Source organism: Phoca vitulina, unplaced genomic scaffold (assembly GCF_004348235.1).
Source record: "Phoca vitulina isolate PV1807 unplaced genomic scaffold, GSC_HSeal_1.0 scaffold30, whole genome shotgun sequence".
Classification (NCBI taxonomy): Eukaryota; Metazoa; Chordata; class Mammalia; order Carnivora; family Phocidae; genus Phoca; species Phoca vitulina.
The window spans coordinates 6,766,033-6,779,341 of NW_022589733.1; the positions used below are offsets into that span (position 1 = coordinate 6,766,033).

The 13,309-nt window shown below is 34.2% G+C and overlaps 1 protein-coding gene across 4 annotated transcripts in view; it reads right to left on the reverse strand.

Annotated features, from left to right (window-relative positions):
* The window catches only part of RPGRIP1L (RPGRIP1 like), a 92,140-nt gene that overhangs the window by 51,623 nt on the left and 27,208 nt on the right, over positions 1-13,309 (reverse strand). For all 4 annotated transcript variants that reach the window (XM_032424155.1, XM_032424153.1, XM_032424154.1 and 1 more), the window contains 5 exons: positions 8,168-8,307; positions 3,117-3,223; positions 2,762-2,812; positions 1,899-2,078; positions 1,244-1,361 (listed from right to left, as the gene is read on the reverse strand). In XM_032424155.1, the coding sequence (XP_032280046.1) occupies positions 1,244-1,361; positions 1,899-2,078; positions 2,762-2,812; positions 3,117-3,223; positions 8,168-8,307 (596 nt within the window). The remainder of the gene's footprint in view (positions 1-1,243; positions 1,362-1,898; positions 2,079-2,761; positions 2,813-3,116; positions 3,224-8,167; positions 8,308-13,309) is intronic.

The window sequence follows — 13,309 nt, forward strand, 5'->3', positions numbered from 1 at the left end:
AGTGTTTAATGGAGTTCCCCAGACTACATAATGTGTGATATCATAACAGGCTGAATGCAGAAGCAGGTCTAAAAACCCAGCTGTTTTCTATTAAGGTATACACCAAAAAGTTTGCAAAAACGTCAAACAACTAAAAAAATGTGAAACAATTTAAAACAACGTCACTCTTCTATTTTTTTTTTTTTTTGTATGGAAAATACATCTTTTAAAAAATAAATACTGTAATTTATGTTAACATGTAATGGGTTTATTATTATTTTAGCATGACGTAAAATAAATATTTTCAAAATTTCTCTTTTAATTCTTAGTATGATAAGTAGAACCCATATAAGCAAGAGGACTTTGGGATCCTCAGTAATTTTTAAGAGTGTAAAATTACTGCTGGCATCAATCATTCGAATTAAACATTGTATGGCAGGGGACATGAAAGAGAAACTCAGTACTTAGCCTCACAGAATTTATATTGCAGTCACAGGGAATATGCAAAACTCCAACAGTGAAGAACACTTACATAATATAATCCCCACACATATTTTTTGAGTACATAAGAGGAAAATTGGGAAGTACTAAGTCTAGTGTTTTTCAAAGTATAGTTTTGCACCTGCATCTGAATCACTCGGAGTTATTTCTAAATATATAGAATCATGGACCCCCAGATCTCTAGGGGTAGGTCCCAGGAAGCTACATTTGAAACAAGTTCCTCATGTGATTTTCATACTTGCTCAATTCTGGAAACCACTGCAAGGACATTTCAAGTAGAGGAATGGCTAGGAGTGATGGGAGCCAGCTTCCTGGCAGAGGCATGCATTGCATTTGGTTAGATTTCAAAGCAGGGTAAAAAGGGTATATGTTGGGTAAAAAGGAGGCTCAGGTGGAGCAAAGGTACAGTGGTAGGACTGAGAAAGGTGAGGTGAATCTGACAAAGAGCAAGCAGACTTGTTTGGATGAGATACATAGCTTGCTTAGAAGAGAAATGAGGAATGGGGTGGTGAAGTTAGTTCTGCGGTACTCCATAAAGTACTCTGAAATTTTGCCTGCAATACTGAATTTGGAAAGTAATAGAAAATTACTAAAAATTCTTGAGTAGAAAAGAATCAGATAAAAACAACCTTTCTGGTAAATTCTCATTACAGCTATGAATTAGAAAAAACAGAGCAAAAAGAAATCATGAATGTAGATTTGGATGACATTTTCAACTCCCGTAAAATCCATTCACCTAGGTACTGTGGACAACGAATTGTACCTTCTAGTTTCTGAATGCGTGCAGCTCTGCTATCAAGAAGATGAACATATTGTTCCACTTTGAGTTCATAATCTTGCTGCAAATTTTCCATCTTCTGGGTCACTGCTTCAACTTCCATCTAAAAAATATGAGATAACAAGTTTCAATACTTAGGATTAGTTCCATTTTCATTTTTTAAAGCAACTCTGACTCAAGCATTTCCTAGATCCTGGGGATCTCAGGAGCTGCAAACCGTGATTTTCTGACCTCAAATAGCTTACAGTTTAGAAAATTATGCTTGGCAATGTTCTTAAATCAGAAACAAAATTAACAAGACCCCAGATTCCTTCTCCTGGGGGTGATTTTCCTGTTTGTTAAAGGCTAAGATAACATGTGGTTGTGGCAGGAGAGCTACGATGCATTCGCACGATGTGCTAATACCAGCACAGGTAAATTCGTGGCCACTATTTCTGCTCTAAAACCAGGGCCTTTAAAAAAATTATTTGTTTTTAAACTATTTACTCTAAGCACCTAGTTACAAGGCCAAATTCCAGCCATGTGGTAATACATGGTAAGAGATTATAACCGATGATAATACATAATACTGCTTAGAAAAGTAAATCATCAGTAGAATATCATAGGAAGCCTGTTCTCCTGTCTTCGTGCAGCACATTACCTGATAATCTTTATTAATTTTATGTTGCATAATTAGCATGTTTCGCGTCTTTTCAAGTTCTTGCACTGTTTCTGCATGAGTTGCTTGTAGCTCTCTCATGGAGCGTTCTAGATCTTTGTTGATTTTATTGTCTACTTTCTCTAAAAAGGAAAGGTCTCCATTTTTTTGTGATTTCTGAGCCTAAAACAAAAACATGTTTTATTACTGAAATAAGAGTTTCTAAAACGTATCATGTGAATCAATATAGATACAGCAAGGAATAATCATTAATTAAAAACAGATATATTTCCATTTTCCATCAGGAACAAAACCATCCTGATACAGAAAATATATGTGGATAGTCATCTGGAACAATTACAGAGAATTCAAAAAAGAGTTTATTACTTCATGACATAAAGAAGAATCATGTACATTTATTTCCATTTCTTCAACTGATTAAAAGCTACACTGTGTTGATCTAAAGGGAAAGAAATGTATTTTCTCGTGTCTTCTTATAAATAACAGAATATCCTAGGACTGAAAAATATCTTCTGGTAACATTTATAATTCAATATTTTATTTAAGATAATAGGGTGTACCAAGGTCTCTTAGGACAGAAAATTATTGATTAGTTTTATAGTGAGGCGTGTAGAAGTGAAATGTTTGTTACAGTTGGAGAAAGTGCTTTAAAGAAGAGTTTTTGAGGTCTATTTTAATGTAATTTTGATGTCATTATGAAATATGTATATGCTGTAACTAAATGTCACCTGACCACTTTCCTGAATAATTCATTCTCCAAGTATAAGGGTTACAGACAAGGGTCATCATTATGCTGAAACAGTTATATGTAGACATGAAATTCATGGTGAAGTTCAGAAAGTTACCTTTATAAGCAGGAGAGCTTCACTCAATTCATCAGCATTAATATCACTCTCCTGCAAAAGACAGAGTAAGTAAAAGCTCACAATGAGATATTAATGGAAAGTACAAGAGACATTCCAACTATGCAGATTATCCTCATGGAGTATAAACTGCCTGATACCATGAATTAAGAAACTAAGTATAAGAGACATTCCAACTATTCAGAATCGCCCCTGAAGTGTAAACTGCTTAATAACCATGAATTAAGAGACTAAGTAATACATTTGTAATCTTTTGCTTTGCAGCATAGTTTCCTCCGGGCATAAAATGTTGAGATAAAAATTTGGCATTTATTTCCTAAGTAAGAAAATAGTTCACCTGGTTGTAAAACTTCAGGCGGTGTTTAAGGTCATCAAGTTGCTGCTTTTGTTCCAGATACTGTAGCTGTAGTTCTCTGTTTTCTTGAATGAGTTTCTCATTTTGGTCTTAAAAATAAAGTTGATACAATTAGAAAGGTAAGAGAGCATGAGGCATAAGAACGCATTTAAAATTAATTTAATTCCTGATACACACCAAGCTCGAACTAGTATTGCTCTGGTCAGAGAGGAAATTGTGCTAGCACCTAGACAAAGGCAGTGAGAGAATGAGGAACAAATGAACACTATCATGTGTCTACCATATGATCCAGTTGCTTATCAAAAACTGAAGACTTAAGTTCACAGCATTAATATAAGGAAATTGTGGCCTCTGGGACTTCAAAGGAACATTCTATCTAAATACCTAAGAAAATATGTTTCTAAATCTATGATTTTTACTTACTTATTAAGGGTCCTGAAAGGCATGCAAAAAAAATTTTTTGTCTTTTAGTGTTTTAATTGACTTCCTTAAGTTTTCTTTTCCCAATTTAGCATAAAGTCCTTTTATTAAAACAACATAATTTCTCTGGTAATAACTAAACCCATAATTTTAATCAACTACACTTTGAACAAATCTGTTAAGATAGGAGAAATGGATTCTCAGCCAGTGCGCATGGTAGCATCAGTAATAATTCACGTGTGCTCTTTATTCATTGAGTTCGTGCTGTTAATTGGTAGGACATGGACCCAGAGCTCTTGTTAAGGAGTAGAGATAGGTTATGTTCACCCAGGCACTCATTCGCCTGAACCCACAAGCAACAGCACAGGGTAGAGCTACAGGAGACAGTAAATCCATAAAGAGACTAATTTTTTACTCCCTGCATTAAACATATGCTTAACTTAAAAGAAAAAAAAAAAGCTAGCTACCAAATTTATTCTTTAGTCTCATGTTCTTAAGTGTACTCTTCAACAGAGTTCATTGTGGGGGTCAAGTATCCTTTTTGGCTCCCTGTAGCCTAACTCTAAACCATGTCATCCAAAGTGTCTCCACTAATCTCATCCTATTTTCACAGATTTGTGTTTATCAAAAGTCCTCAATTCAAGTTGTACATTTTTGTTTCCATTTCTTAAAAAAAAGCCAACACATTTGCCAAGAATTCCTTACATGAATACATTTGCACACTGAATGCATTTTATACAAAAATACGTTTCTGACTTTTATAATGCTTTGTGTTCCCCAGCTAGAAGTGCTACATGTAAGTGAAAATCGTAAATTACACAATTAAGAAGAAAGGGACTAAATTTGGATATTTTCAATGTCACGTATTTCCTGGCAAACTAAAAAGGAAAAACACTGTGACTCTGGGGTATGCAGAGACATTTTAATATCAAATATATAAACCTTTTTCATCTCATCGATAAAAGGTTAAAAGTTTATACTAGAGGATAAATTGCTAATACTCAGTGACCTAAATGAGAGAGTTTCCAAATGAGAACAGTATTTGGAAATTTTGAAGGTAAGGGTCAAATACCTGTCTTTAAACTAAAAATTAGGATTAATAATAAATACGAATTCGTAGAGGAGATAAACAACTTTTTCGGTTACAGAGTAGAATAAGAATGCGGAATGCTTTATTTTACGAGGTTAAAAAAAATCTAGATAGGAATGGTTAGGTAACAGAAAGAAGGTAAATACAGTAAGAAAAATGTAAAACCAAAGGTCTTGAGGATGATATAATTTCCTTCTCTGGCCTGCAAGAAGTGTTACGGGTTTTGAGAATGAGGTAAAGGGTAAAGGACATGATTACTCCACCTTCATCCGGACAGTGTATTTTGATTTCTAGTTTTATGCTCTAGTTTTTCTATTCTTTCAATATTTCAGAGCAGGGTCCTAAGAATGATATGCTAGTAGGTATAAATAAACTTATTCAAATGTTTCTTCCTTTGCTGGTTTCTGTTTCTACAACAATGTCCCCGTTTCATTGATCTTTTTAAACCTAGGGTGTTATTACTGAGAAAATAACTTATTAGTGGAAGATGACATTACTAAATACCAGTACCTTTCTCTCTACTAAATTTTATGTAGAATTATCCGCAACAATTTTTCCTTTCTCAAACTGTTTATTGGGGATAGAACTCCTGGCTCTTTAAAAAGCACGGAGACGCTGTAGTTCAAAAAAGAGATAGACTTGCTGAATTATAATATGAAAAATCAAAGCATCCTGTACAAGATGAAAAATAACCTCTTTACCTTATGATTTGACAAAAAGCAGGTTAAGCTAAACAGCATTTTATTCAAATGAGATAACATTTTACTCTTTCAAAATTATGTTCTTGAAGCACACCATTAATAAGCAGAGTGCAGAGAACAATTCAACTAAACAATCTTCAGAGATCCTTTGTGCTAATATCTTCAGCTGTGATCAATATAACCATATGCATTATGCTGAATTATGCATTTCAGCTAAAGATAGAAAGGAACTTTCAAAAGCTGGGCCTTTAAACACATGCAGTTAATTTAAGCGTTAACCAAATGCAAACTGCATTTACATATCCTTCTCCCACATATTCACACAATCTGAAACTAATTTGTACCTTGAATAAAGAGGTAAGTATTCTCTAAAAATAATTTGCCAGTTAGATGAATGACTCTAAGAACCCAGGGAAACATCTTCTGGCAAGGAACACTTGATACATGAAAAGGTAAATGTGTGAAGAGACTTCAAAGTAAAATGAAACAATTTCAAAATCTGTAATACAAAAAGGAACTTTCTAAATATTAAAAGACTTCCTCATACAGATCATTTCAATTCTTTTTGTTTAGTATTTCCCTGGAAAAAATGGTTCAAGAGTGTAATATTTTTCTTATAATCTATTGTAACATTTTCACAAAAAACCCCCAAACCTAAATCATTAGATCTATACATTTCAGGTAGTCAAGCAAAATAACTAAAATAACAATTGTATTAAAAAGATTCAGTTCTAGCAATTTTTCTTAACAAAACATATGAATAAACGTGTAAAGATTTGTGTAGAAAGATGTTTATGATACTTAAAAAAATGGAAGCTATTTAAAAATTCATCCACAGAAGACTGTTAAACAATCTTTGGTACATCCTCACATGGAAAACTATGACAGCCATTATAAATGATGATGATGTGGATTTACATTTATACTCAGGAACGATTTCATAATAGAGTAAATAAAAAAGCACATTATAAAACAGTATCTATGCATATAGAAACAACTCTGGAAGGACACACATAAAAATATTAAGAGTGATTATCTTGTGGTTGTGTGATTGAATGACTTTTAGAAAGTTTTTTTTGTTTACTGAACTTTAATGTTATACATTAATTATTTTTAACCATTCAAAAAATCCTAAAAAGACATAAAGACTAGTAAAAAAAAGATGAGGAATGGATTAATGGTGGTTTAAAATAACTTAGCAACTGTAGTTTTAATCATTTAAAAGAAGCTTTGGAATTAATTCAACAACAACAGATAGGTTTAAAAAAAAAAGACCACCAAGATTCTATCTCCTTAAGAGTTTCTTTCCAGAGACCAATTCAGATGTTTAGAGATAAAGAGTTTTGGAATTTTTAATATTTAGGGAAATACAGAAAGCACAGAAATAAGAGAGGTTTTTTTTTCATTTCTCTTCCTTTAAGAATGAGCAGTTTATATTTGTCTTCGGAAAACAGGGAATATGGAGCGCTTCTGCTTCCTTCAGTCAACAAGTATTTACTGAGCAGCTACTAAACAAAAGCACTGTTAAGTATCACATGAAAGTCAGGAACTATATATCTTTGACATCAAAACTTTTAAATACCCACCCAGTCACAAATCACGTCATCATCTTATTCTACTCACAATATTCCCAAGAAAAATTCATAATTTTTCACAAAATTCAATCACTTGGTAGATAAATGCTGCGTATGTGTTTCACCGAAATTAAGACTACATCGATTTCGGACTTCTTAAAATATTAAAAAAGGTCAGACCATAATTTTAAAATGTTATCATTTACAAGATGCATCACAACTTCAGAGATGTCAAAATGGGAAAAAAAAATCTCTCTTATAGTTAATAAAATATGGCATTGTGATCTAAATCAATATATACAGTACTGACTAGATATGTAATTTTTATTTTTTAACTGAGCCTGCATTAAACTTTGAAATGCTCTCAGCAACAGAATCGCAAATGTTCAAAAGAAGCAACCTTATTATCACATCACTTGGTTTATGTAGTGGATGAGCAACAGATACAACGTTTGAAACAAATAATTCAATTCCCCTGTTGTGCATTTGTGTGTACAATCTAGTAAATCAGACATCTACTTTAATTATAATTATTTTATTTCCATGAGATGAGAAGGGTGAGATCTGTGACTCGTATATGAAACTTATTAATGATTATTATTTTAGCAGGGACATCTTGACAAGTCTTCCTGGTATTTAAGTTCACTGTCACAGAGTAGATTTAGACATCTAATTATCACAGAGATCTTCCCTGTTCGACCTACCAAAACTAGCAAGCAACTACTTCTGCTCCTCTGTCATCTTACGCTGCTTTGTTCTTATTCCCACTGCACTTGCCGCCACCTGACACGTTGCACATTTATTTAATTATTGTCAGGTTCTCCCTATTGAATTTATGTTGCATGAGGGCAAGGCTTTTGTTTTACTCATTGCTGTGCCCCCCAGAACTTCGAACAGTGCCTAGCACATACTGGTGGCTCAATAAATGCTTGTCGACTGCTGAATACAGCAAGGCTTGACATTTAGGAAAACAAAACAAAACAAAACAAATGAAAGGCAACCTGAATAAAAGTATCTCTGGTGAAGAAATAACTCCTTTGGCGTATATGCTAGGCTGAGTAAATGGAAATTTTGAGCGACCAATAAACTCATGAAAGTGGATGGCTGTTAATGCAAGCGATGTCCCCTACGTGGAGCAAGGTGCCTGGCAAAACAGTAGGGGCACAGTCGGCGCTGACTGAGCCGGCGAATAACCAGGAGTAACACAGATGTCTGAAATGAATAAGTCAGTAGTCGTTTGATGTGTACCTCTTTCGGTTTTGAATCTGTCAAGGATTTCAGTTTTGTCTGTTAGGTCAGATTTTAAGGCAGTCTCGAGTTGAGCGATCTGTACTTTCAGCTGCTGTTCCTTGAACTTCCATTGCTCTTCGTGGGCAGCACTGAAGGCACTGCAAAACACACGTGACATGCAAGGAGAGCCTGGAAATCGGCCTCGACCGAAAATACGAAAGAGAAAAGCTTTTAGTGGTACAGAGACCACTGTCATCATGTCTTAGGAATTAAGTAAACATATGCTGGTCTGCTGCTGTTGAAACCAAGGCGCCTTTCTCAGGCTGCGGTTAGCAAACATGAAAGGGTTTGTGGGATGAGCAAAGGAACTGGCCTTAATTTAGAGCTCTACAGTCAGAGAAGTTGGCAGTGTGCAGCTTTTGTGGGACTAGTAAAGGAATTTAGATACTGTACATACTCCAGAGGAATCCGCAATTCCAAACCTCAGCCATCGGCTTCAGATAAAACTCTTCTCTCCCACATACAAACCCTCTTAATACAGAGAACAGGGGCTCGCCACCTGATCTTCACTGCTAAGATCTGAAACTTAGTTACTGAGTCTGTGCTAATAACACATTCACAAAATTCTGGCCATGAAATGATAGCACACTGAACGATGAGACAGTAATTCTGCTGTGAAGAAGTAGTGATAATGTAGTTTTTGTCCTAAAACACAAACAGCAATAACAGACTAAGAACAAAGTTTTACTTTGTTCACGACTAGGATGAAAACCCAGCGAGAACACCCTGGTAAGAAGGATGAAGACAGAAACGTTATTCCTCAGTAAAAGTGCAGCAGTTTAAACCCTCGTCACAATCTACTAGTGATGAAATCCCAGCATTTATTTGCGCCAGTGCTGATAAACTGAACACTGGTGCTAGACCAGTTGCACTAAAAACACTCAGGGAGATTTAAAAATGAAGGTCCTGGGGCCCAGGAATTCATAGTTTTATAAAGCTTCCCCAGGTGATAGCCAGGTTTTGGAAAAACTGATCTTGATCTGTATTTCAGCAGAAAACTATTATCTGTGAAGCTTGATTTGACTGAATAATTATCAGCAGCATTGACCCTTCTCCTTGTTTTAAACCCGGTAAATGAAACAAAATTTTATAAAATCTGGTTTTGTACTGATGATGAAGTAAATGGAAGAAAAACCTGTTATTGAAAATTGCCCTTAATGTTGCTCCCAGCTAGTCTCGAGGTTTTATTCTAAGAGAGATACTATTCTGGGAGGCATAGCTTTCAAAGGAAAAGAATTGTGTGTCTATTTTACATTTTGAATATTTTTATTGCATTTAAAATAATATGAACATAAAAATAAATGGAATTCTAGAAGTTTCTCTAAATATGACATCTGTTTCTTCTATCAATGTTCTCATTTCACATATGGAATCTTAAGAAACGCATGGACCTATATACCAGTATTTCAAGTTAATTTTAGCAGAGGTACAATTACCTAGACTTACATGAAATCCAAACAAAGTATGTACTTTAAATATTAAAGAATATTCCTTTACATTTTCACTTTTTAAAATAAAGAACAAATACAATTTTTGTGTCTGGTCAAATTATGTAAACCAAACACACACACACACATACAGACACACACACGTGTGTGTGTGTGTGTGTGTGTGTGTGTTTGTATTATTAAAAACATGTACTACCCGGAAAAAAAATTAGCATGATGAAATAGGCACAATTATACATTATATCAGACGCCAAAAATTGGAAACAGTAGTGTTCCAATAGCATTAGTACCAGCAAAAAGATCACCAACAGTTAATCTGGCAGAAACATCAGAAGCTGTATGTGTTTAAATTAAGAACAATTTAGCAGCCTGGTTTTTCCAAACCCACAAAATACTAGTGTAAATCAGCATAAGTCAATCTGAATTTAGTCCGCTGCTATCTTCCCTCTAAATTTAGGATTACATTCCACTGGAGTTTCATGAGGAATTCCTTTTGAATTTACTGTATTCCTCTATGCTTGGAGCCATCTGTGTAACTATAAATGGTGAACCACATCTGGCTCCATTTTCTTTGTAAAGGCTGTGTACATGATTAAATCTGCATATGAGAACAGTCTTTGAGAACCTTTTATTCATGAAAATGTTTTTGTATATTGCCTTCAGTGACAACGGGGGGGATCACAGTTGGTCTGTGTGCACATTTCATTGTTACATTCTGTTGCAGAAGCGAGAAAATGTCAATCGAATGCCCACTGGTGCCTGTGGTCACCAGCATGGCCACTGGCAGTCATGGGTCAGCATACACACCGCTGAACAACATGATCAGACAGAAATAAGAGCGGAAGAATTTGTCTCCACCCTAAGGCCTTTTTTCTTACAGAAGAAATTCCATGTATTCCAATGTCTAAGGGCAACCTAACGTGAGAGAGAGGGAAGGATAAACTCTAAGTCATCCACAAAGAAATCCATAGGTACTTTAGTTAGGACCTAATGGAAATTAAATACGTATTTACATAGGGATATCTCACTTACTGAAAGAAAATGATGCTCCAAATGTACTCAGTTTGATTTCTGGGAAGCACAAAGTGCTCCTATTTGATCGCATGAGCTTTCATGATTCCTAGAAGATTGCAGGGGACAGGTGCTCACTTTACAGAAATGGAGCCCAGAGAGTCTATGGGTGGTCAGCAGTGCTCCATTAAATTCTGGATAATAGATGACTACAATTTACATAGTAGAAACCAATTCTTAAACAGTTAATACCATCTTCAAAAACTAGACCAACTCTTTTTTAAAAGCAGGTATTAGATTAGTGTCTCTCAGGGAGTCAATACCTTTTAAAATCACCTCTAACACATTCTCTGGATCCTATCTCAAACTGACTAAATCTGAATCGGATGGTGGTGGGAGGCAGGGGAGGGAGGTTCCAAAGGTGGTGCAACCTACATTTTGCGGTTTTCCAGGTTATTCATATATACTATAGTGGAAGGACTATTGTATTCATCAGTTACACCACCCTAAAACTATACTAACTTTAAAAATGGGACATAGCTTTACAATATTGTAGTATAAAGTTTTCTCTGACCACACAGATTTAACTGCAAAAAGTTTATTATGAATTTTTAAATGGACTATTTCTTAAAGTTATACTTATTTCTTGGCATTGTATCAAAAATGTTCTCGCATATTAAAACAAGCTCATACCAAATACTAACATGAGGGTTTTATCTTACCAGATGATTCTCTAATATGTCATATGTCAAGTAATAAACACATTCAAAATTTCATTTGGAAAAGGAAGATGAGAATGTAATCTGCAAATCATATTTTTCTCCTGAAAACTAGCCAATTTTGAATAACAAACAAATGCTCTCCTTTAAAAAACATGCTATCACTATGACTAACCAAACAGGGAGTAAAATTTATTTAGTTTTTGATGAGCACTAGTTGTTGGCAATGATGAATAAGTGCCATGAAACACAAAAGCTGTAAAGAATCTTAAGGACAACGATGATTTTTGTAGAAGCTTCTCCAACTCTGCTTCTGCAAACATATTATATATTAAAAATTTGTATTAGAGAATTTTATGGTTCTATTTCCTATCATATGTGCTTGCTGGGTTTTGTGCTTAAGTGACATTAAGTTTATTTTTGGCACAAAATGTTTTGACACTCATTACACACATTTACTTCCATATATCTCACACAAAATTCAAGTGTAAGCAGTATAACGAAGTCTGTTTTTAATGTGACAGTAAAAAAATGTAGCTCAAGCATAAAACATTAAAAAAACCCTTCAAAGTCAGATTTACACTCTCAGATCATCTAATATGGAGAGATAAAGTTTCATGGTGATAAAGTAAATATGAGAAAAACATGTCTCCCTCAAAATTTCATTTATGCATTATTCCTGGTGAAGTTTAATGTTTTTTATTCCCAGAAGGTATATTCAGTAAATCCTCAAATTGGGAAGTAGAAAATGTATAAGTAATGGCCAAATGGCACTTATTTTCTTCTATTAAGTCCATGTTAAATTATTTGAAATTACAAGATGTTGAAGATAAATATAAATCAATAAAAAATTCTGGATGTATGGTAGTTCTATTATTCCATGAACATTTCCCTTCCACAGAATCAGTTTTCCAATGCAATTAAAATCAGAGAGATAGTGAAGCACAGTGAAAAAAAAATTCAAGTTTTAGAGTCAACAGAATTGGGTTTGGGTCCTATACTGGAGTCTCAGCAATGCTGTGTGAATCTGTACAAGTTTCTTAATTTTTCTTGAGTCTCAGTTCCCTCATTTCTAAAATATGGGGATAACATTATTTTCTCTGCCCTATAATGCAGTGGTTATGTGATCTACATACTGAAATTTGGAATTTTCGAACACATAACTACTAAATACTTAGATATATATCAATATAAACCTTGTATTGTTCTATAGAAATGAAAATATAAAACAGGAAGCATAATAAATGCTTTAGGTAAAATTAATCGGGGCTGATGAGAAAGAAGCCAGAACAAAGCAAATAAGGCCAAATGATCTGGAAGGGGTCCAAGGTGGATCCCACATAAAGATTTTTAGCCAGCCTATCCTTGCTGGAAAGCCCTAGATATTATTTTAATTGATGTCTGAATCTGCTATTGATAACTCTTAATATAATGAGCCACTGTGCAAAGATAATCAACAGTAGTAGGTAAACAACATAGATGATCCATGCCACTGGAATGACGTCTAACAATTATCTAGGTATCTTTTCAAAGTAAAAATAAATAAAAGCCTAACCCTGCACTCTTTAGGTATGATTTGTTTAATTTATAAAATGTAAATTTAGTTTATAAAACATCCAAAACATGCAGTTAAAAAGAGGTGTCTCTGTACATCAGATGGCTACTTTCTGATGTTTCAGAATATGATCAATAGAAGCAACTATTGAATATCAGCTCTAACATATATCTTCCAATATATGTATTAAATTTACTTTCATGTAAATTTGTATTTATCCTTTATCAGTTATTATATATTGAAAAGACTTAAAAATACACACGTATACACAGACACAGACACATACACATAGATATCTGAACCGCTTAACTAAGCTTAGCTGCGGTGTAGAATTTTGTTTCTAACATTATCAAAAGGGTTTAATTTT